Source organism: Elaeis guineensis, chromosome 6 (genome assembly GCF_000442705.2).
Source record: "Elaeis guineensis isolate ETL-2024a chromosome 6, EG11, whole genome shotgun sequence".
NCBI lineage: Eukaryota > Viridiplantae > Streptophyta > Magnoliopsida > Arecales > Arecaceae > Elaeis > Elaeis guineensis.
Window position 1 is genome coordinate 23,401,135 of NC_025998.2, and position 22,435 is coordinate 23,423,569.

At 34.3% G+C, this 22,435-nt stretch overlaps 1 protein-coding gene and 1 pseudogene across 5 annotated transcripts; both read left to right on the forward strand.

Moving 5' to 3' along the window:
- The first annotated feature begins 621 nt into the window (after positions 1-621).
- Positions 622-2,393, forward strand: LOC105046992 (equilibrative nucleotide transporter 3-like; annotated as a pseudogene).
- A 9,027-nt stretch (positions 2,394-11,420) lies between these two features.
- On the forward strand, positions 11,421-17,834 carry LOC105046978 (equilibrative nucleotide transporter 3). Of its 5 annotated transcripts, none has more exons than XM_010925730.4 (10): positions 11,421-11,601; positions 13,499-13,562; positions 13,707-13,811; positions 15,112-15,267; positions 15,382-15,525; positions 15,647-15,752; positions 16,328-16,521; positions 16,613-16,773; positions 17,179-17,437; positions 17,578-17,834. In XM_010925730.4, exons 2-10 carry the CDS (start codon positions 13,521-13,523, stop codon positions 17,683-17,685), a joined length of 1,275 nt encoding a protein of 424 aa, XP_010924032.1. In that variant the 5' UTR covers positions 11,421-11,601; positions 13,499-13,520; the 3' UTR covers positions 17,686-17,834. The 5 variants fall into 5 exon arrangements, with proteins under 5 accessions (XP_010924032.1, XP_010924033.1, XP_010924036.1 ...); XM_010925731.4 differs by lacking the exon at positions 11,421-11,601 and adding an exon at positions 11,645-11,741; XM_010925734.4 differs by lacking the exon at positions 11,421-11,601 and adding an exon at positions 11,666-11,685.
- The last annotated feature ends 4,601 nt before the right edge of the window (positions 17,835-22,435 follow it).

Here is a 22,435-nt window from a genome sequence, read left to right on the forward strand (position 1 = left end):
ATAATAGATAATAGGATATTATGTTCAAAAAGGTTCAAACAAGAATGGAATCTCTATTCTTTGGTCTTGACAACCATAAATCTTGAAAGATTTTGCACTACTAAAAGAAAATCATGATTGATATAAAACAAGCAAGCCACCTTATGGTTCTAGGCTACGATGCCACACGCAATATATTATGGGCTCTTGAAATGTTAAAATAAATTCACAACACTTATGTCATACCATATTGCATTAACATGGACTAATACACCACTTCATTGTTATCTCTATCCTAGTATTAAGGAATCTGATTCACATATTATTCTGGAGTGTAAGCTAGTAGCATAGGTTTTGAAAAGTAGGCCTCTCCCCCAACCTCTTCTGCTATTTCTTTGCACATCAACTATTGGATTTCACTTTGCAGGCACACCTTTCAAAGTAGATGTGAGCTTCGTGATCCGTGCCGCGGATGGACGGGAGGTTCATCATGTTTTGAAAGGTGTTTAAAGCACGATCCAATGGTTGAGGTCATGAAAAAAGATCAATCATTTTTTCATGTGAAAATACAACTACGACCCCTTCTCAAAAAGGTGGGATTGGAGCTTTTATTGGTGTATGCACCATCGTTGGAGCATTAGGATGCTGATTGGTGGTTTGTTCTTGATATGCCCAGAGTTCATTCAGGTCAGATGCTGGCAAATCACATCCTACTTATTTAATTGAGTAGAGTGACGTTCATGAGCTTTTTTCCCCCTCTTACCTTTTCTAATGTGGAATTGCAGTCCTTGGCTGGATTGGCTGCAGCAGGGGCATTAACCTCGGCTTTGAGGTTAATTACAAAGCCAGCTTTTGAGAACGCCCAAGATGGTCCTCGCAAGGGAGCTAGTGTCTAAAGATGTCACTTTACCAGCATGAGGGGTCACACCAGCAGTGAAGTAGAACATTTACTTTAGGTTGCATCTGAGACTTCCAGGGAAATGATTTGTAAACCTAGGTCAACTGAGAGCTAATGAACCACCTGGTTGTATTGTGCCATTCTCCTTTATTTGAACCCTGATCTCACGTGTACCCAGCATGTCCTAGAATTGGTATACAGATTAACAAACAAAATGTTTGTGTGTATGTGTTAAGATTGGATGGCCTTTTGATGCATTCTACAGCAGCACTTGCTCGAAGTTACCTTTTGCGAGTTTTGATTGCTGAAGCTTGCAGCTTCCCATTATATATTGAAGTAACAATTTATAATTGTTTAAGCATAAAGGAAAATTCCTCTGGTTTCAAAAGGTGCATGCTACCATGCATGTTACCTAGACTTCACAAGCAGTATCAAATGACTGCTCATGACGCCATTCAGAAAATGGGGCCAGCTATATTCTACTAATCTCTTTTTAGGACCTTGTAAACCTGTATCATGAATTAATGATGCTGCTAATTCTCATATCATTTCTTATTTTTCTCCAGTATTTTGCACAGTAAATATGAATCTTTAATGTCACTTATAATATCTCCTTGCAGTGATGTTCTTTCCGATTTCAGTATTTTTCAAAAACCTACATTTGTTTATACGCATTTATCTTCCCCAAACTGCAGACTGTGAAGTATTATTGCTCAAAAGCAGGTTCACAAGGATATATGACAGTTGCTGCTGACCTTGCTGCTGCTGGCATTCCAAACCAGTGTGATCTAGTCCATATATTGCTGATGTTTTTGCAATAATCAAAGTTCGTAAACATATAGGCTGCTTCTTTTTTAAAGCAAAGATAGGAATTCTAATTTATGTATATTTTTGTTGCAGGATAAAGAAGACAAGAAACTTTCAGAGTGTTTGAAACGAGCAGTTGTCATTAGATAATATCAACTATGCAATTGATACTCATATGATATATGTTTTGACCTTGTATTTTTTTCCTAGATTCTTGTCTGAACATATCTGAATCCACAGCTTGGGGTCATGGTCAGATTCTTTATATTTTGCTCATACATGCCAACAATATTTTTTTTGTGTGACTCATGCTTGTAATCTAGTGTTAGCTTTATAAAATGTAGAACCCTGAGTTAATGATGTTCCTCAATATTTTTCAAATTGTAAGTCAAAGCATGAGAAAGAAATCAAACATTCTGTTCATTGTGACTAACTGACAATGTGCGTTATTAATTTTGTTTTTAATTCAGCTATGCATTTGTCTTGATAGCGGTGCACGATTGGACTTCATAGCAAGAAATGTAACCCTTTTGACATGGATCAAGTTGACAAATTGAAAGGGATGGTGGTTGCAATTCTTTCATTCTGACTCATTCCAGCATTTTATGTCGCATTGAAGCGTGGGGATCAAGGATGGATGGCCATGTATCCAGGACTGAGTAATGGTTAAGTCACTGTCTATGTTCTTACTGCAGCACCCAAAGGATAAAGAGTGAACTTGACCTCGACACTATTACCATCAGCGTTAATCAAATAATATTGTAGGCAATCTTTTTATACTTTGATAATGAGTGATTTTGGTTCTGTAGGGACCTGAACAAAATTCATCAGGGAACTTCCTCGCGCGACTGTCTCCTAGCAGGTGTATTCTCAGGAGTTACTCTTGACTGGTTGTGGCTTCTGGGGAAGGACTGGTGATGCAGCAGCAGTGACTAGTTAAGTCTATGCAAAACAGCCTATTTACCTGTACAGAGAATAATATTCCTTTAGTTTTATTCTGCATGTTTTATATAATCTATTTTAGATCATGGAATGGAATTGAAAGTGTTCTCGGTCTTCGACTTCCTTATTTTTTAGTAGAATAAAGCAGCTAGCTGAAATGCCTAAAGAAACTTGATTTTTCCTTCAATGTATTCAGCATCAAAAAATGTGTTCATGAGATAAAACTTCAATGAGAGTTTCTTGTGCCTACCTTCATGGCAAGATTACATATGGACACAAGACTTGATTTCATGGATCACGTGTCAGGCATAGAAGTGCAAATGAAGCAGCGCATGTCTCCTATAAAGATGGGATACTTAGTACTCTTTGTTATGAGAGTTTCATTTTTACATTTAGAAAGTGCTAGCTTTTAAGTTAGGTATTTGTAACATATTTAGTCTTTCGTTGAGAATCTTTGCATGCCCAATTTTAAATAGGACTCTATTTATTATTCTTTTTGTATCCTATTTGAATATGACTTTATTTTTAGAATTATTCTATTTAGTTTAAAGTTTGTGCTTTAGTAGATTTTTTTTTAGTTCAAATATGAGTTAAACTTCCATCCACATGATCTCTATTCAAAAGGAACGTTAGTGTCTCCTTTGATGTGTGGAAGAGTATGGGAATAAAGAGGGCTAAGGGATTATTTGCATGTGTGGAGACTTTTTTGTGAGATATTTTTGTGAGATTTTGATCTTTATTTTTTTTGAATAAATTTATTTTTTTCTTTCAAATTTTTCTACCACAATTATGTTTTCTTGTGATTTTCTATAAATATCTTTTATTTAGTATTTGTTTTGGGTATTGGGCCAACTCGATCGATGTACTTTACACAGTATGTTGTTCTATATGGTATCAAAGCTAAGATCTTGAGATTAGTGGCTCTATATGATAGCAGAGCTCTAGGTTTTGATATTGGTATGTGTTTGTGGGTCTACATGATATCAGAATCATAGGCTTGGAGAGTGGTTGAGCGGTTTGTGGGTTCGATCATATTTATTCAAAATATGATTTTTTGAGTGATGACTTGATTGTTGGTGATTTGTGCATTTATAGCTTAGTGTAGTTGAAGAGCTTTTAATAATTCGTTGTGCAGTGATGCAAGCGTGTTGACTTTTGTTTGATGATTCAAGAGATAAATCATCACGGTTAATGCTATTACCTTCTTTACCTTCTTTATCAATAGGTTCTTGCATGAGATGTTTGACCTTACCAATACAAGTAAGGCTGCTTTGACTACTATTACTTTTCTTTATAAGTTGAACAACATATGTTATCTATATTGGAAGTCTCTTGTCCAGTCTTATTGGAAAGGATAGAATTTATGGGATATTTTGGATGAGTCAGAGATGATGCCAACAAATTAATGAGATTGTGAGAAGAAAGTGAAATTTGAAATCTCAAAAAGTAACATGCATTCTTCATATTTTAGTTGATAAAATTTTTTTTCTCTATATTCAGAATATAAAGGAGCTAAAAAAAGTATGGGATATTCTTGCTGCTATCTACTCAAATTCATATAATGTGAGACATCTCAAGTAAAAATTATTTGAAGAGTGAATTTAAGTTCTAAGCTTTCCTAAAAAATCTCAAAAAGGGACATATTATTAGAGAAGAAGCAGATATAAAGTTACTTAAAAATGAACCTAAAGATTTCGAAGATCCATCATCATTATAGAGAAGCAAGAGAAAGAAGAAACCAATTGACAAGTATGGAGATTAGGATTCTTCTTCTATTATATTTATTGTTATGCTCCTACTATTGTTGATCAGTTAGAACCCACTTCATATGATGAGGCTATAAACAATGGTGTTTGGAAGAATGCCATAAAAGAAGAGATTTCAACTCTTAAAAGAATGAAACTTGAGATTTGATTCCTTTACCTAGTTGTATTTCTCTTATTTCTTAAAAGTGAGTTATAAGGTGAAAAGGAAGAATGATGGTTCTATTGAATGCTACAAAACTACACTTATAGCAAGATGATTCTCACAAAGATATAAAGTTGATTTTGATGAGATCTCAGTCCGGTTACAAAATTAACTATTGTCAGAGTGCTTATTTCTTTAACAACTAGCAAGAGATGGTCTATGTTTGATGGATGTCAAGAATGCTTATTTATATAGATCTTGATGAGGATATTTATATATTGCAACCTCTTGATTTTGTTAACCTTGCTCATCATAAGTTTGTTTGCAAACTTAAAAAAAGCTCTATATAGTTTTAAGCAAATGCCTAGAGCATTGTATGAAAAACTTGCAGAATATTTATTATTTTATGGTTATTCTCTATCTTCTATGAATTCTAGTTTATTTGTAAAGCATACTAGCAAAGATGTAGTAATTGTTTGCCTCTATATTGGTGATATAATTGTTATGCATGATGATATTGATGAGGTCCATAGTATTGGTGGGTAGCTATCTATACGATTTAAGATGAAAGAACTCAGCAAGTTGAGATATTTTTTTGGTATTGAAGTAGCTAGATTTAAAGCTTGCTATTTTACTTGTCAAAGAAAATATGTCCTTGATTTATTAAATAAGTATGGATTGGCTCATTGCAAGCATATGCCAACACTAATTGAATCAAATTTAAAGTTGAGTGAGAGCAGAGCAAACTTCTTAATGAACCTACCATATATATAGAGGTTGTGGGCAATTTGATCTATATATTTGACTATCACAAGATCCGATATTTTTTATACAATTGGTGTTGTCAATAGATATATATAGCATCCTTAACGACCACATCTTGATGCAATTTTATGGATCCTAAGATATATTGCTAAGACTATTGATTATGGTATATTATATACTAATAATTCTTCATTTAGGTTAGCAAGTTTTATAGATGTAGGCTATGCTGGTGATGTAGACAAAATCGTAGGTTTACTATTAATTATTCGTTTAGCTTGGGATTTGGTATTATTTCTTAGTACAACAAGAGACAACCTACTATTGCATTGTCTTCCATAGAGACAAAGTATAATGTGACTGCGATAGCAGTTTAGGAGTCGATGTGGCTTATAAGGTTACTTGATGGTTTAGGTCAGGATACTGACTATATTGTTCCTTTTTATTATGATGATAATAGTATAATTTGATTCGCAAGAAATTTGATATTTCATACAAGGACAAAACATACTAAGGTTCATCATCATTTTATTAGAGAGAAAATTATAGATGAAGATGTTAATTGCTTCTAGTTTCTATAAAAGACTAGCTAGTGGATATCTTCACTAAAAGATTAGTGGTTGAGCGGTTTAAAAACTTACGCAGCAAGCTTGGCGTTGTCATTATGGACTTCGCAATGAGGGGTGTTTGTTGAGAATAATTGCATGTCCAATTTTAAATAAGACTCTATTTATTATTTCTTTTGTGTTCTATCTAAAATAGGACTCTATTTCTAGAATTACTTTATTTAGTTTAGAGTTTGTATTTTAGTAGATTTTATTTTATTTGAGTTTAAGTAGGAGTCAAACTCTCACCCATATGATCTCTATTTAAAGGGACCGTTGGCGTACATCTCCTTTGGTATGTGGAAGATTGTGGAAATAAAGAGAGATGAGATATTATTTGTATGTATGGAGACTATTTCATAAGTCATCTTTGTAAGATTTTGGTTTTATTTTTTTTGAATAAATTTATTTTTTCTCCCAAATTTTTCTTGTATAATTATTTTTTCTCGTGGTTCTCTGCAAATATTTTTTAGGTTTGATATTTGTTTTGAATCTTAGATTGGTATGGTCGGATTACTTTGTGTAGTATGCCATTCTACAGTCTTTTGTCTCATTAAAGTTCTTCCAAACTGATCACACACACACATATAGCAAAATTCACATCAAAATATGGAAGAGATGGATTTTCTATGTCTAGTTTAGTCTTCCTTTTCTTCCCAAGGGGTAGATTATACTTATAAGTAGCAAAACTTTTCTACTTGGGCCCTCACCACCTCCCTAATTAAGTGTAGCTTTTTCCTCTGATATAGAGTTTCTACACTTTATTCCCTTTAGTTTTGTATCCACTACCGTAAAAACTAGTAGTGGTATTTGAATGAAAAATGCTAAGTGCTCTAGCAAGACTTCTATTATTCTTGAAAAATATTTATGCAGTCTTACTAATCCTATTTGATCAGTCAAATAAATTATTTTTTACTCTCTTAGCATTGGTCTCAAGAATAAACAAGGTTTGCTGAACTTCTACTTCTCTAGGTAAGTCTTATCGAATATAGTCATTTAAATATGATGCTTGATCATTTGCAGATACTCCCATATAAAACTAAATGCACCTCTCTTCATTTAATTTTTGATCTTTTTAAATAAAAATAAAGAAAGAAGAAACCAAGGGGAAGAGTGTAGCTGTAGTGTTCTATTAATTAATTAGAAGAAAATATATATATTTTAATTTTTTTTATAAAGAAAACAATCAATATGCACCTATCAAACAAAGAAGTATTTACATTGAAGGGAAGGTCATTTAAAGGTAAAACAAGGGTCTACTTGGGGCATATGTAACATGCCATGATATGCAAGAAAAAGAAGAGATATGCAAAGGTGCCGGTCACCATAAAATACATCATGCTAATGGTGGGTTTACAGACACTCATAAATCTTACCAACCACTCATAAATCACACCAACAATTTGTAGTTTTGTGAGGCTTGAAATCACTCTATTTTTGTCAAAAAAGAACAGGATAGGTTACAGGAACATCTCCTCAATTTTAGTATAATTTCATACATATCCCCTCGACTTTAAAACATGTCAAACTAGTCTTTTAAGTTTTCAAAATATTCTAATATGGTTCTATCATTTACTTACCAACTAATGATGTTAGTTTTTTATTTCAACTGATGAAAATTCTCTTTATTCATATAGGATGGATCATCGAAAAGAAAGAGATGGAGGAGGAGGGAGTTGCCATAAAGGGAGAGGATGGGATCGTGGAGGTCGGCGTGGAGGGGAGGATGGCATCATCGGGATTAGAGGAGGAAAAGAAGAAAGGGTTAGGAGAAATAGGATGGGGAAGAAGGAAGAGCACTCGTGGGTGGATTTAGAAGAGGAAGATGATGAGGAGAAGTAGGTGTGGAGAAAAGAAAAGAAGGAGAAAGAGGGGTTATCGGTAAAGAAGGGTAGAGGTGTAGTAGGAGGAGATAGGGAAGGAGAGATGGGCAAACTTGAAGAAGGAGAATTGGGAGAGGAGGAAGGGGAGGAAGAAGAGGAGAAAGAAGGGTTCACCGGTAAGATGGGCGGAGAAGGAAGTCATCATGGAGGGAGAGGGCTCACAAGCGAGCTTGGAGGAGGAGGAGAAGGTGGAGGAGAAGTAGATGAGGAGAAAGAGGAGGAAGGAGGAGTCATGGGTAAGCTTGGAGGAGGAGAATGAAAAAAAAGTGGATGAGGAGAAAGAGAAGTAGGGAAGGAGAGATCGCTGGTGAGGAATGGGTGGAGGTAGTGGGAGCCACCATGAAGAGGAACATAGATAGTTTTGGAGGAGGAGAAGTGGGAGAGGAGAAAGAGGAGGATGGAGAAGGGTTTGGAGAAGGAGGACAATGGGGAGAAGAAGGAGATGAGGAGGAAGAGAAGGAAGGAGGAGAGATGTTGATGTCAGAGATGGAGAAGGGGAGCAATCAGAGAAAAAGAAGGAGAAATGAGATAAAAATAAGATAGTTTGATTATTTTATAAAATAATAATCATTTCATAAATAGAAATAGATGTTAAGACTATATTGAAATATCTAAAAAATTTTAAAGATTAGTTTGATATATTTTAAAGTCGAGGAGTGTAAGTGAAATTAGGCTATAATGAGAAGTGTTCCTATAATTTTTTTCAAAAAATATTTCATTTAATTTTTTTTAAATAAATTATAAAAATCTCTTTAACATTAGAAATAAATTACATTTATATCTAATAGTTGGAAAGCTTTACTTTAAGATTTATTTTTAAAAAAATTATAGGAATATACCTTCAACTTTAATCCAAATTCATTAACATTCATGTACTTTAAAAAATATTAAACTAACTCTTCTAATTATCGATATATTTCAATATAGTTCAACCATTCATTTTACCAACAGATGGTGTTAGCTTTTTCTCTCAATAGACAAAAATACCTTTCGCTCTTGGATGAGCTGGGAGGAGGAAGAGGGTGAAAAAGCGAATTTGATTAGGAGGAAGGAGAGGAGGGCCACCGCAATGAATGGGTTGGAAGAAGAGGAGGATAAGAAAGAGAAGAGGATGGGAAGGAAGGAGAGGGGGAAGGATGGATTACTAACGAGAAGAGGTAGAGGTGGAAAGGGCTACCATGGAAGGAGATGACTTATAAGTGGCTTTGACGGAGAAGATAATAAGGAAGAAAAATGGATGAGGAGGAAAGGAAGGAGGTGAAGGATGGATGGGTTTAGAAGAGGAAGAGGATGAGGAAGAGAAAGGAATGAGGAGAAGTGGAGGGAGGAGAGGGGCTACCAGCAAGGAATGAGTTGGAGGAGAACAAAGAGAAAAATAGGATGGGGAGGAAGAAAAGGAGGAAGGCAAGAAGGGCCGGAGGCGGAGGGAGCCGCCGTCAAAAGAGATGGTTTATAGGTGGCTTAGAGGAGTATGAGGAAGAAAAGTAGATAGAAAGAACGAAAGGAGATGAAGAAATAGGTGGAGATGGAGAGAGTAGCCATGAAGGAGGAGAAGTGGGTGAGGAGGAAGAAGAGAAGTAGGGAGAAAGAGAGATGCCACCGATGAAGGAGGAGGGGATCATTTGAAGAGGAGGGAGGAGATAGAGATAATGGTATTTTCATCACTTTATAAAATTATATTAATGAAGATAGATTGTTAGATCATATTAAAATATATTGATAACTAAAAGGGTCAGTTTGACACTTTTTAAAGTACATGGAATATAAGTGAATTGAGCTAAAGTTGAGGAAGTGTTCCTATATTTTTTTTAATTTTTATTTAATACTTTAATCCATAATTTAATAAAATATTAGTAAAATTGTTAACCTTAAATGCAATATAAATATTTATACCAAAAAAGAGATCCAAATATTAATCAAAAAAATTTAAAAAATGAACAAAATAATTTTAAATAATATAACGTCCATCACATAAGAAAATATGGGCATCATTGTTCTATCTAAAGATAATTTTGACTTTTCATATGAGATAAATAATTTTACTACCATTGTTCATTTAATTGGATGTACATATAAGTTTTGTAAATTATTTGGTGTAAATATAATAAATATAAATTCTAATTCAAAGCTACAAGGTTAGACTTTTGCAGTTGGGATGGCCAAGCGCATCCCATCATGCCCCAAATTGAATGGCCAAACCTATGAAAAGAAAAATCTACACCTAGCCATTTCATATTTATTTTAAGCCTATAGTATAACTCATATCGTTAGATCGTCCATTAATCCTAAATAGGACCACAGTGCCACATAATAAGTTTTTATAAAATGGCCGAAATAGCCTTTAACAAAAATTTATGTGGTATTATTCAGAATGAAAGAGAAATTTATATGAAATGATCCACGAGCATGCCCTCGACATCACTGCCACCATGTTGGCCATGCTTCTCTACTACCACTTGGCCGTGGTAGCGCCACCCCCACCACCCCCATTGATCTGGAGCCCCCTCCATTGGTTCGCCTACTCTCAACTCTGCCATGCCACCACCTCCTTGACCCCCTCCCACAAGCTCGGCTAGTGCGGGTTCAGCCCCATATTCCACAGTGTCCTTCCCTTGGCCACGAGTTCACTAGCAAGTTTATGGACTTCGGCTCCCTTTAGGCGAGCGCAAGTTTTGAAATGAGCTTGCCCTCATGGCAAGATGCTCGCCATGGGGTCCTCCTTAGACCGTGGATGGGTGGTGGCTTCCCTCAGCTACTATAGCTCCGATGAGAAGTGCCATTGGCAATGGCTGGAGGTGGAAGAGGAGGAGGTGGTGGCGAGGCCTCAATCGCTAGCATGGGGACAGGGCAGAGAGAAGTGGTTTGGGGTTTGGAGGAGATAATTACTGGGTAGTCATTGTCGTAGGAGGAGGTTTGGTTTTGGGTGGTGGAGATGGAGGGTGATTGGTTTTGTTGGACGGAAAAGTGGGAGATGGTGGAGGGGGTGGTTCAGGAGAAGAGTTTGGGGTTGGGTGGAGGGGTGGGAGGTGAGAGGAGGAGAAGGTTGGAGTCGGGGAAGGGGATGGGAGTGAGGAAGGAGTATAAGGCGAAGTAGTGGAAGAGAGCGATAGCAGCACCACAATCGATCGAAGAAGAGGATGCATTGCTCGACTAGCAGTGTCCGTAGCTCATCGACTAGGGCCACCAGTTTTAGGTGGAGCTCGACATCGTCTATGGCCTTCAGTTCCTTCAGGCCATGTGCGATTCAGCAATATCCTTTTTGATGCCCGCCTCTCCACTAAGATCGCCGACTTCGATCTCCCCCACCTCAAAACCCCCATCACCGACAATCTCTCAGCCGCCACCGCCACGTCCGCCTTCAATATGGGTGATGATGAGGTGGTCATTTGATTGCCATTTGGTGAAAAAAAATTATTTAATATTTTTAAAATGGTTCTCAAGGGTGTAAGTATAGAGTTTAGCAATTATTGGATGTAAGTGTAATAAATACACTTCAGGGGGATGTTTATAAGTTATAAAAAAAAAAAAAAGAAAAGGGCACGTGAGATTCCATCGCGTTGGACTCCTGGGATCGGCAGCGGCTAATTGGAAACTTTGGAAGCGCCCATGGGAACAAGATTGGCCGTCGCGACCACATATGGATATCTTGTCAGACGCCTCCGACTTGCTAGCTGTTCGCTTTCAAATTTCCAGCCCTCCAGCTGTTCTTCCCTCTTTGGCTGGATCAAAGACTTTTCCTTTTAGAAAGAGAGATTCCTCTATCTCTCCCTCCCAGCGTTTCAGATCTCCAACGGAATCTTCTGCCCTCTCCTACAAAGTATGCTTCCTTGTCCCATCCTTTTTCCCACTTGACTCTGTTTGCTGCCTTGGCTTTGTCCTGTATAAACTACGCGAATCGTTGGTATTTCCTTTTGTCTTCTTTGGTTTGGTTTTTCTTGGTCTCCTTGCGTTTCCTCTGTAAGTATCTGTGTGTCCTAAGAAACCTTTTTTTTTTTCTCGCAACGATTGTAGTATTTTTTGTTTTAAAAGTGGGTTCTTGGGTTTCCATGGTGTTTTTTTTTTTCCTTCACAAAGATAGTCTTTATTCCTTTGATGTTGGAGAATGGATGAGGTTTTTGCCCTCCATTGTTCATCCTCTCATCTCTTCATTTAGGTGTTTTGATCTTTCTGTTAATAAAGTTCTTGTTGGATGAGTAGACCGTCTCTTTCTCAAGAATCCCATGCTATGACAAGATCTTGATTCCTTATTTAGTTGGCTGTGATTTTCCTTTGGTTTCAATGGTCAAAGTGAAGAAGGAGATTAAATGTGATATGGGTATCTATTGGAGTCAACTTGAGGACTTCAAGATTCAATCTTTATTTGATTCTGTTAAAAGATTAATATAAGAAATTTGCGCTTTATTTCTTTTATGTCATGGGTCCCTTCTGGCGATGCTGTGGTTTTCTTTAATGTAGAAATCATTTTATTATTTCCATATGTTTGGTTTTAAAATTTAGTTTTAGTTTTCTTGGCAAATGTCTCCTGATATAGTGCAAGAAGGAATCAGATGTGACCTGGGTTGTTGAGTGGGTTCAAACCTTCATAAATGATTATACATATTACTGTGAGGAAAACAATTTATTAGTATCTTTTGGCAATGTTGTCCATTATCTTTCTTATTTAATTTGTAAAACATCTATCTTATGTATAGTTTATGATTTCTCTTATCAGTGAGGCATTTTAAGCCTTTGACTTCTCTTTAGGTTTCCCAGTAAGTATCTCTTTGCTATGAGGAGGCTTTCATTGAAAAATCAACATAGATTTTTATCTACGAATGTCTAATTCCTTTGTTTTTTGTTTTTTTTTTCATTTCTCTGCATGAGTATCTTTCTTGGACAAAACTTTGGCCTATATACTAGACATGAAAATTTGATTCATGTGGATGTTATAATGATTCAAGTGCACAAGGAGCTTAAATATGGAGAAGCTCTGAAGTTGGACATATGTGACGAATAATTACATAATTATTCTTCTTTTTAGTTCGGAGACATTTCTGATGATATTTTTCTTTTGGACATTAATGATGATCTGGTCACAAATTCTTTATTTTGATGTGGATCCTAAATGCATCCTTTTTATGAGGTTACCGTAATCAGTACTTCTGATTTATTTAATATAATACTATGGGCTGCACGGTGTAATTTCAAATGCTGATCTGCCTGTTGATTTAGTGATCACTGATATAAGTGACAGGTTAATAGTGTTGAAAGAGAACGAAAGGATAGAAGAAAGTAAATTGACGCCAAGGTTTGTGTAAAATATACTTGCAAAGCATAAAATTGGAAGCTTTCAACTCTGTAGAAGGTTCTGTGAGCGTATCGATGTCTGATATTTTGGCATCTTTTTCTGATCTTTTTTGTTGCTACATGCTCAGTGCTGCTAGAGTGCAGTGGTGTTTGTATTTGTATTTTTTACGGTTTTGTCGATTATTTTAGAATTTAATTTCTCAAATTTGTGAGAATGCTCATTAGAAAAAGTCATGTTCTCTGTGGATGAAATTTGCATCATTTTATCTCCAGAAGTATGTGGTTCTGATATCAGTGATTGCTGGAACCTCCTTGAACCAGAGACAGTTATCTAGCCCTTGTTTCTTCTCAATCTGCTAATCATGCTATCAGACAACATTCACCATGTTGTTATTCATCTTCTTTTTTTCTTTTGGATGAATTTGTAGGAGTGTTTGAAGGAGATCAATCATGAGTTACCAGACTGAAACCAGTGAAGCCACTAGAAATGAGGTTCTTTACCTAACCCTCCAGTTTCTGCTAAATTGTTACTGGAACTCTGGCAACTTCTACTCAAAAAAGCAAGTTACCAGAAACTATGCACTATTCACTGATTGTTCTGAGGAAACCACTAATTACCCTTCCATAAATGAACAGGGAAAGTTCTTTGCAATGATCATCTGCTGGCTTCTAGGAAATGGATGCCTTTTCTCATGGAATAGCATGCTAACAATTGAAGATTACTATGTTTACCTTTTTCCAGTATGCCCCTATTTCCCTTATTCACCATCATCCTGTTGCGTTCAGTAACTAGCATTATTTTGTCTCATTCTGGCTCCATGATACATCTCACTTGTATGAACTATATTCTATTTTCTTTCCTGTTTCTGCTATACTATATTCCTGAAAACTGCCGCACTGGGAGAGGCCTGCCTCTTTGCTGATATTTGTTGTTTTGATGAATTTAATCAGACATTGATTTTATGTTCTTCTGAATCAGTTATGATTAGGAATCCTCCCCCTCACAGTCTGCATAGAATGTCATCTATTGTTTAAGATATAATGCAGTACAATGTTGTAGTATATTATATATTTTTGTATAATGTATGCAAATGTATGTATGTGTAGTGCTCATAAAAAATTGGATGTGGTAACTCCATGACAAGTTGTCAGAAGAAATAATAAGAAGTCAGGAAACTAACACACTGATGCTCAGAACTAATTCTTATGATTTAAGCTATGAAATGTTAATAAAATTAAATTGTATGAAATATGTATATACTCTTTCCAGCTTCACTTTCAGGTTAGCATTTTGGAAACAGAAAAATAGTGGTTTTGACATATATTTTTGAGGATGACATATAAACTATGAGCTTTATTTAGTTCAGGGACAGGAAAGGTGTCACTTAATGGTAAATTAAATACTGTTGCTTTTATAGCTAGCAATACACCAGAGGTGTATTTCTTGAAAGTTTATTCTAGCATGCAAAGGTGTTCGTTGATGTGGCACCATTCTTTCTTGATTGTATCACTCTTGCAGTAATCTATGAGTTAGGCTATTGTGATGATATTTAAAGAGCCATGCTTTGTGCTTAACCCATCCATCTGTACTCATCTCTTGAAGGAAACTCTGCTTCTAGCGCCTTGCTACTGTACATTTTCGATAATGAATGCAGGCAAATAAGCCTTGATCCCCTCAAGGTGGGTCAGCTCTGGGGAATCAGTATAGAAAAGGTTAGTTATATAATTTGTTGCTAAACTGATTTCGACCTTGAACAATTTGTCCCATTAAACCTGGTTTTATCCACCTTGGTGACTAGGAAAGCTAACCAAAGTGAAAATGTTAGTCAAGCCATCAACTAATCTGTGTTATGAGACTGAAATTATCTTATTCAGAAATGAAATCTATATGTATCTTATTACGATTTCATTGTCATGTTATCATACATATTTTCTAGCACTACAGGGGAATGTACTGTAAGAAATACTGATGTGAAGTTCCTGATCAATGAATATTAGATGAATTTTTGAATAAACTGCCTGAAGATTTCTCCTATTGCAGAGGTATCACCCCACAAGAGTTCTTACACTTGTTTATCAACCTTTTGCCCTTGGAACACTTGCAATACTAGCATACAATGAGTCAAAAATCAACACCAGAAAGCGCAACCTAGCTGGATATACTTTGTTCTTCTTAAGTTCTCTGCTACTGATTGTGGCAAGTATCTCCATTATTTTTACATCATGTAAATATGGTCTTTCCTAAAATTTTAATTGTGGTTACTCCCAAGGGTTCCTCAATTTTTCATAACATAGCATGTTTCCATTATAGTTGGATGTGGCAACATCTGGAAGAGGCGGGATTGGAGTCTTTATTGGTATATGTGCCATCAGTGGAGCATTTGGAGTTGCTGATGCTCATGTTCAGGGGGGGATGGTTGGTGATCTGTTCTTGATGTGCCCAGAATTCACACAGGTAAGGTGATGGTGGATTACTTCTACTTTTTTTAAAAAAAAATTATTTTAATTTTCATTAGAAACAGTATTATCATATTCATGAGCTTTTTCTTCTTCTTTTTTTTCTTGTGAAATTACAGTCCTTCTTGGCTGGCTTGGCTGCATCTGGGGTTTTAACATCTGCTTTGAGATTAATAACAAAGGCAGCTTTCGAGAATACCCAAGATGGTCTTCGCAAAGGAGCCAGTGCGTACAGATTTTAGTTCAGCAAATATGTAATCTGATAAGTAGAGAATATACCATACATTTCATTGAGACTTTGATATTTATATCTTTTGTTGTGCATCCTGAAACTAGCATTGTGTCAGAACTCAGAAGTGATTTTTTCCAGCACATACGTCTGGTAAAATAATCTATAGTGTCTGACCCACAAGTTTGGAAATCTCAATCAATTCCAGGACTATAATGTCTTAACAAACTATTTTAAAATAAATTCCGACCTTCTACTGGAGTAACAATTGTAATTATTTAATCATTTTAGAAAACCTCAGATTAATTGCAATGCACATAATACCAAAACTAGTCTCTTAAGCTTCATAAGTAGAACACCAAATGATTCACGACATCCTTCAGGTACTGAACCCTCAAATGTACAATTAATCTATGAGATCTCCTATACCTGTATCATGAATTGGCCTTTGATTATATTGGCTAATTCTCATATCAATTCCAATCCTCAAATCTTATGTTTCATGGTAAAATGTTAATATGAATCTTCAGGAAGTTTCTAAATGATTGTCATTTCTAACTTCCCTTTGCAGTGATGTTCTTCGCAATCTCAGCATTTTTCGAGCTACTCTGTGTGCTTTTGTATGCATTCATCTTTCCCAAACTGTCCATTGTGAAGTACTACCGTTCAAAAGCAGCTTCAGAAGGATCTATGACAGTTGCTGCTGACCTTGCTGCTGCTGGCGTCCAAAAGCAACATGATCAAGGAGTCTGTATCTTTTTGAAAGTTCCGCAGCTATTCAAAGCCTTTAAATTATGAACTGTTTTTTTTGGAAACAAAAAAATTGTTTCCTCATTAAAGTAAATATTCCTTGCAGGCTGAAGAGGACCCAAAACTTTTGGACCGGTTGTCGAACAAACAGTTGTTATCGCAAAACTCTGATTATGCAATTGACATATTTCTGATATATGTTTTGACATTGTCAATTTTCCCTGGATTCTTGTCTGAGGATACTGGGTCCCACAGCTTGGGTTCATGGTAAGTTTTCATGTCAGAGCTTTCATGCTCTTGTCAATAGTTTCAATTTTATATTTGGTTATAAATGCAGTGAATTCATGCTTGTATATTTTGTTATAATTTACATGCAAAGCGCCAAACATATAAGCTGGTAACTCTGAGCAGATAGCAGGAATTGCAATATTTTCCAATTTTTTCATGTATTTCAGGATATTGCTTCTACAACAAATTAAGAGATATTCATTTGCCTGTGAAATATCTTTTTCTTTGGAAAGAAATTGAGTTAATGATGTTCCATTTTGCTATCTTTTTGAAACTTGGAGGTCAGCATAAAGGAAAAATTTGAGGATCTTAGGATGTTCCATATAGTTTCTGAAATATATTACTAACTGATGTTGATCATTGTTTATCTTGTTTGTCATTTAGGTATGCACTCGTCTTGATTGCGATGTATAACGTGTGGGACCTCATAGGGAGATATGTACCTCTTGTAAAACAACTCAAGTTGACGCCACGGAAGGTCCTCATGGTTGCAATTATTTCACGTTTCTTGCTTATTCCAGCATTCTACTTCACAGCAAAATACGGAGATCAAGGATGGATGATTATGTTGACATCATTTTTAGGACTAAGCAATGGTTATCTTACTGTGTGTGTGCTTACTGCAGCACCAAAAGGATACAAGGTTAGTGAAATTTTTCTTTCTTCTTTTAAAAAATGGAGAAATGTTACTAAAGATGATGATAACATGTGTTATGAGTAGTAGTTAAATATTATAGCATGCACTTATTTTGGACTGAGGACTGAATAATTTTGGTTGTGCAGGGACCTGAACAAAATGCATTGGGGAACTTGCTTGTCGTTTTTCTTCTAGGAGGTATATTCTCAGGGGTTACACTTGATTGGTTGTGGCTCATAGGCAAAGGCTGGTGATGCTGCAGCACTAACACGCATGAAGTCTACCAAGAACAGCTTGTTTGTATAGATTAAAAAAATTGTCCTACAGTTTCCTTTTTTCTGATTTTATGAGAACTAAATTGTTCTACAGTTATATTTCATAAGTGACAAGAGCATGATTTTTATTTCTGCCTAACAAAATTTATATGGAAAAAGATTGTTTCATCAGATAAAAGATCAATACAAATTTGTTTCTAGTTTTATGACAAGATTGCAGGACAACTAATGAGAGGCATACACCTGACTGGATATCATGCAGAATGTGTCATGCACAGGAGTAAGACTGAAGTAACGAGCTCTTTTTCAGAATAATATAAAAAAAAAATTAATTATCAAAATAATTTAAAATCTAATTTTTTTACCAAACTAATGCAAAAGGGGAAAACGCTATTTTGAAAGACATTTTTTCCCCTTCCACGTCACCCTTTTTTCCACGATGGCATCGTCCCAAAAAAAAAGGAAACGCCTTAAAAATGCCATTTTGAATGGCGTTTTTAAAAACGCCATTCAAAATGGCGTTTTCAATTTTTTCCATCAAAAAAAAAAAAAAAACTCGAAAAAAGAATGGAATTTTTTTTTAAATTTTAAATTAATAAATAAATTAAAATTTTAATTTTGATTGAAATTTAAAATATAAAGATTTGAATTTGTAATTCAAATAAAAAAATAATTTTAGATTTTTTTTTCAATTTTTTTTAAAAAATATCTAAAAAAAATCTTAAGAAATTTAAAAATAAAAAATATCATAGAAAATGAAAAAAAGAGAAAGAAATATGAAAGAAATAAAAATTTTAAATTTAATTGAAAAACATCATTTCAAATGCTTGTCAAAAAATATAAAAAATAAATTTAAAAAATAAAATGTACCATTAAAAAATAAAAATTTTTAAAAAATCAAAAAAATAAGAATTATAATTTAAATTTTATAAAAAAAATTAAAATTTAAAGATTAATTGAAATAAAAAATTTGTAAATTGAACTTTAAAAAAAATAATTTTTTTTTAAATTATTGTAAAAAAATTATCTCAAGAAAAGAAAAAAATATTGTAAAAAAATAAAAAATACCCTAAAAAAGAAAGAAAGGAAAAAAATAGAATTGAAATTTTTATAATATTTTAAATTTTAAATTTTAATTTTTTTTCTTTTCTTTCTTTTTTAGGGTATTTTTTATTTTTTTACAATTTTTTTTCTTCAGATAATTTTTTTACAATAATTAAAAAAAAATTATTTTTTTTAAAGTTGAATTTACAAATTTTTTTATTTCAATTAATCTTTAAAATTTTATTTTTTTTAAAAATTTAAATTATAATTCTTATTTTTTGATTTTTTTAAAATTTTTATTTTTTAATGGTACATTTTATTTTTTAAATTTATTTTTTATATTTTTTGACAAGCATTTGAAATGATGTTTTTCAATTAAATTTAAAATTTTTATTTCTTTCATATTTCTTTCTCTTTTTTTTCATTTTCTATGATATTTTTTATTTTTAAATTTCTTAAGATTTTTTTAGACATTTTTTAAAAAAAATTTGAAAAAAAATCTAAAATTATTTTTTTTATTTGAATTACAAATTCAAATCTTTATATTTTAAATTTCAATCAAAATTAAAATTTTAATTTATTTATTAATTTAAAATTTTAAAAAAAAAATTCCATTCTTTCCCGATTTTTTTCTTTTTTTTTGGTGGGAAAAATTGAAAACGTCATTCAAAATGGCGTTTTTAAAAATGCCATTTTTCACGGTGTTTTTTTTTTTTTTTTTTTTTTTTTGGGACGATGTCATCGTGGAAAAAAGGGTGACGTGGAAGGGGGAAAAAACGCCATTCAAAATGGCGTTTTCTCCTTTTGCATTAGTTTGATAAAAAAGTTAAGTTTTGAATTATTTTGATAATTAATTTTTTTTTTGTATTATTCTGAAAAAGAGCTCCTGAAGTAACGCCTTTTTCCTCAAAAATGAAAAAAGTAATGTCTTGTACTGTAAGGATGAGGCATTGAGTGTTAAGGTTAGATATATTCTAGTATTTAGCATTTTGTCTCATTTAAGTTGCAAGTCTTTTGCAATTGGTCATATATAAAACTCTAGCTAAAATATGGAAAAACGGTTGTTCTCTTGTGCAGATCCTTTTTTTTTTTCTGAGAGACTGATTTTATTTTGAACCTGCAATTCTCTTCTTCTCCATCTCCTAGCCCTCTCCAAGTCGCTGTAGCTCTTTAACGTAGATTTTCCAAGTTAGCTTCGTTAAATTTTTTATCTACTACTAAAACAAAGATTAGTTTGCAATATGCTAAGTGTGCAGACTCATGAATGGCGAATAAAAAGTTCTTTTGATTTTTAGGTCTCAAATTGCACGCAATCAAACTAATTCTTTTCTTTATTCATCTGGATAAACCCCTCTCCTCTCTCTCTCTCACACACACACACACACTCACTCTTCCTTTTTTTTTTTAATTTTTTTAATTTTTTTAAAGTACTAAATTAACTGCAAGTTGATGCATATAAACGTCAAATTTCTCTTTTCGTGAATTATAAATAGAAAATTCTTGGGATACACCACCTGGGCCATGTGTTTGAAAATGTGTTAGAAAAAATGCACTCCATTTTTTTTCCCCCTTAAAGGTTCGCTTGCTCTACCTCTCCATCTTTTGAAATATTTCTTGACCCTCAACAAAGAGTTTCCCGATCGTTCTACCTGTAAACTCTCTTTCAGTTTAAATTACTAGATCTTATTTCTACATAAATAAAGATGATCTATCAAAATTCAGAACACATCCGGACCTTGTGCTTCTTAAATTTCTTGGACCTCATGATAAACTTGATCAATTGGTTCAGCTAGAAAATATTGATTCCAATTATAAGTAGATTTTTTCTATCAAAAACTTATAAGTAGATTTTCTTTTTTTTTCCTTTTGTGGGAAAAGTGAAGGAACTGAGAAACTTACCCTATGCTTTATTAGCAGAAGAAATTTACAAATGGGACAAAGAGGAGATGATATGAGGGAGAGGAGACAGTTATAGCAAGGGGGACAACTTGCTTAAATTAGCTTTGTGGCGATCTAAAGAATTTGTAAAGCACAGATTGCCCCAATAAGAAAATGTATATAAAGCCTTATGCACAATAAAAAAGCTACCGTTATTCTTCTTTCAAAAAATATTTTAAAGTGCGATGGCTAAAAGAAGGGGTAAACAACTTGGCTTACTTTCATAAAATTGCTTCCATGAGAAAGAAGTATAATCTCATTACTACCATCAATTATAACAATAGCACCTAGTCTAATCTTGAAGGTATATCTAAAGCCTTCACTTCCTATTTCAAAGAAATTTTTTCTAGCTCCGAGGAAGCTCCCATCGATCTCAATTGGGACCAGATCTATCCATCTAATATTCTTGAGCTTACATCTATGGATGGCTCCTTCACTCTTGAGGAAATAAAAAAATGTTGTATTCACTTTCAAAGGAGATAAAAGCCCCGGCCAAGATGCATTCACAATGTATTTTTTCCAATCATTTTGGGACTTGATCAGCACGATATTCTTACTCTTTTTAATTAGTTATATGATCGGAACATTGATCTATCAAGACTTAATTATACTTTGATTGCTCTATCCCAAATGAGGCTGCTTGTTGCCCCTCGGAATTTAGACCCATCAGCTTTATTCATTCTTGTATCAAAATTATCTCTATTGTACTTATTAATAGAATCCAACCCCCTTATGGAGTCTTTGATTGATCTGGCATAATCGGCTTATATTAAGGGAAGATCCATTCTTGATAATATCTTTTGTGCTTATAAGGTACTAGGCAAGGCACAATTCTCAAAGGGGTATTCTTTGCAAGCTTGATTTTTGCAAAGCTTTTGATAAGCTTAATCCTATTTGTTTACTTAATCTACTTAAGCACCGAGGGTTTCCATTGAAATGGCTCAATTGGCTGGAGAATATTCTCCTATCCTCTAAAGTTGCTGTGTGTATCAATGGTGAAATTGGTTCTTGGATTAATTGTAACAAGGATATCTGGCAAAGAGATCCACTTCCCCTTTTCTCTTTATTCTAGTTGTTGACCCTCTTGCCAAGATCCTAGACAGAGCTGCATCAGCCAATCTCTTTGAGGGTCTTGGGCATTTGGGATACCTAGAGGTATGAACATTCTTCAATTTGCTGATGATATTTTAATCTTTTTACCATTGAAAAAAGCTCCCTTGTAGCTCTCAAATTCATTCTCTACTACTTTGAACTCATATATGGACTTTTTATCAATTTTTATAAAAGTGTTATCGCTCCCATTGGTAGAAGTGATGATCGCACTTTGTAATGTGTTGCTTGGTTGAATTGTAATTCTTCATCTTTGTCCATTACCTACCTTGGACTTCCCCTAAAAACCTAAAGGCTTACAAAATGAGACTGGATGCCTTTACTCCTTAAAGTTGAGGGTAAGCTTGCTGCTCGGCTCGAAAAATTTTTATTTTTTGGTGGAAGGCTAGTATTGGTAAATTTTGTTCTCTTCTCTATCTTGTTAGACTATATGTCTTTGTTTAAGTTATCCCTTTGGCTCATCAAAAAATTTGACCGTATCTAGCATTCATTTCTTTGGAAAGGTACTAATATGGCTAGTGGACTCTCTTGTTAAGTGAATTAGACTAAGGTTTGCCTTAGCAAACAAGAGGGAGGTTTGGGTGTTAAGGATCTGCCCCTCTTCAACCAGGCTCTCTTGTTCAAATAGGGTTGGAGA

Coding starts and splice junctions, on each gene's coding strand:
- LOC105046978 (XM_010925730.4), top strand. CDS start 13,521: ATGAGTTACCAGACTGAAACCAGTGAAGCCACTAGAAATGAG. Junction 16,522..16,612: donor GAGTCTGTATCTTTTTGAAA/GTTCCGCAGCTA, acceptor TATTCCTTGCAG/GCTGAAGAGGACCCAAAACT. Junction 16,774..17,178: donor TCCCACAGCTTGGGTTCATG/GTAAGTTTTCAT, acceptor TTTGTCATTTAG/GTATGCACTCGTCTTGATTG.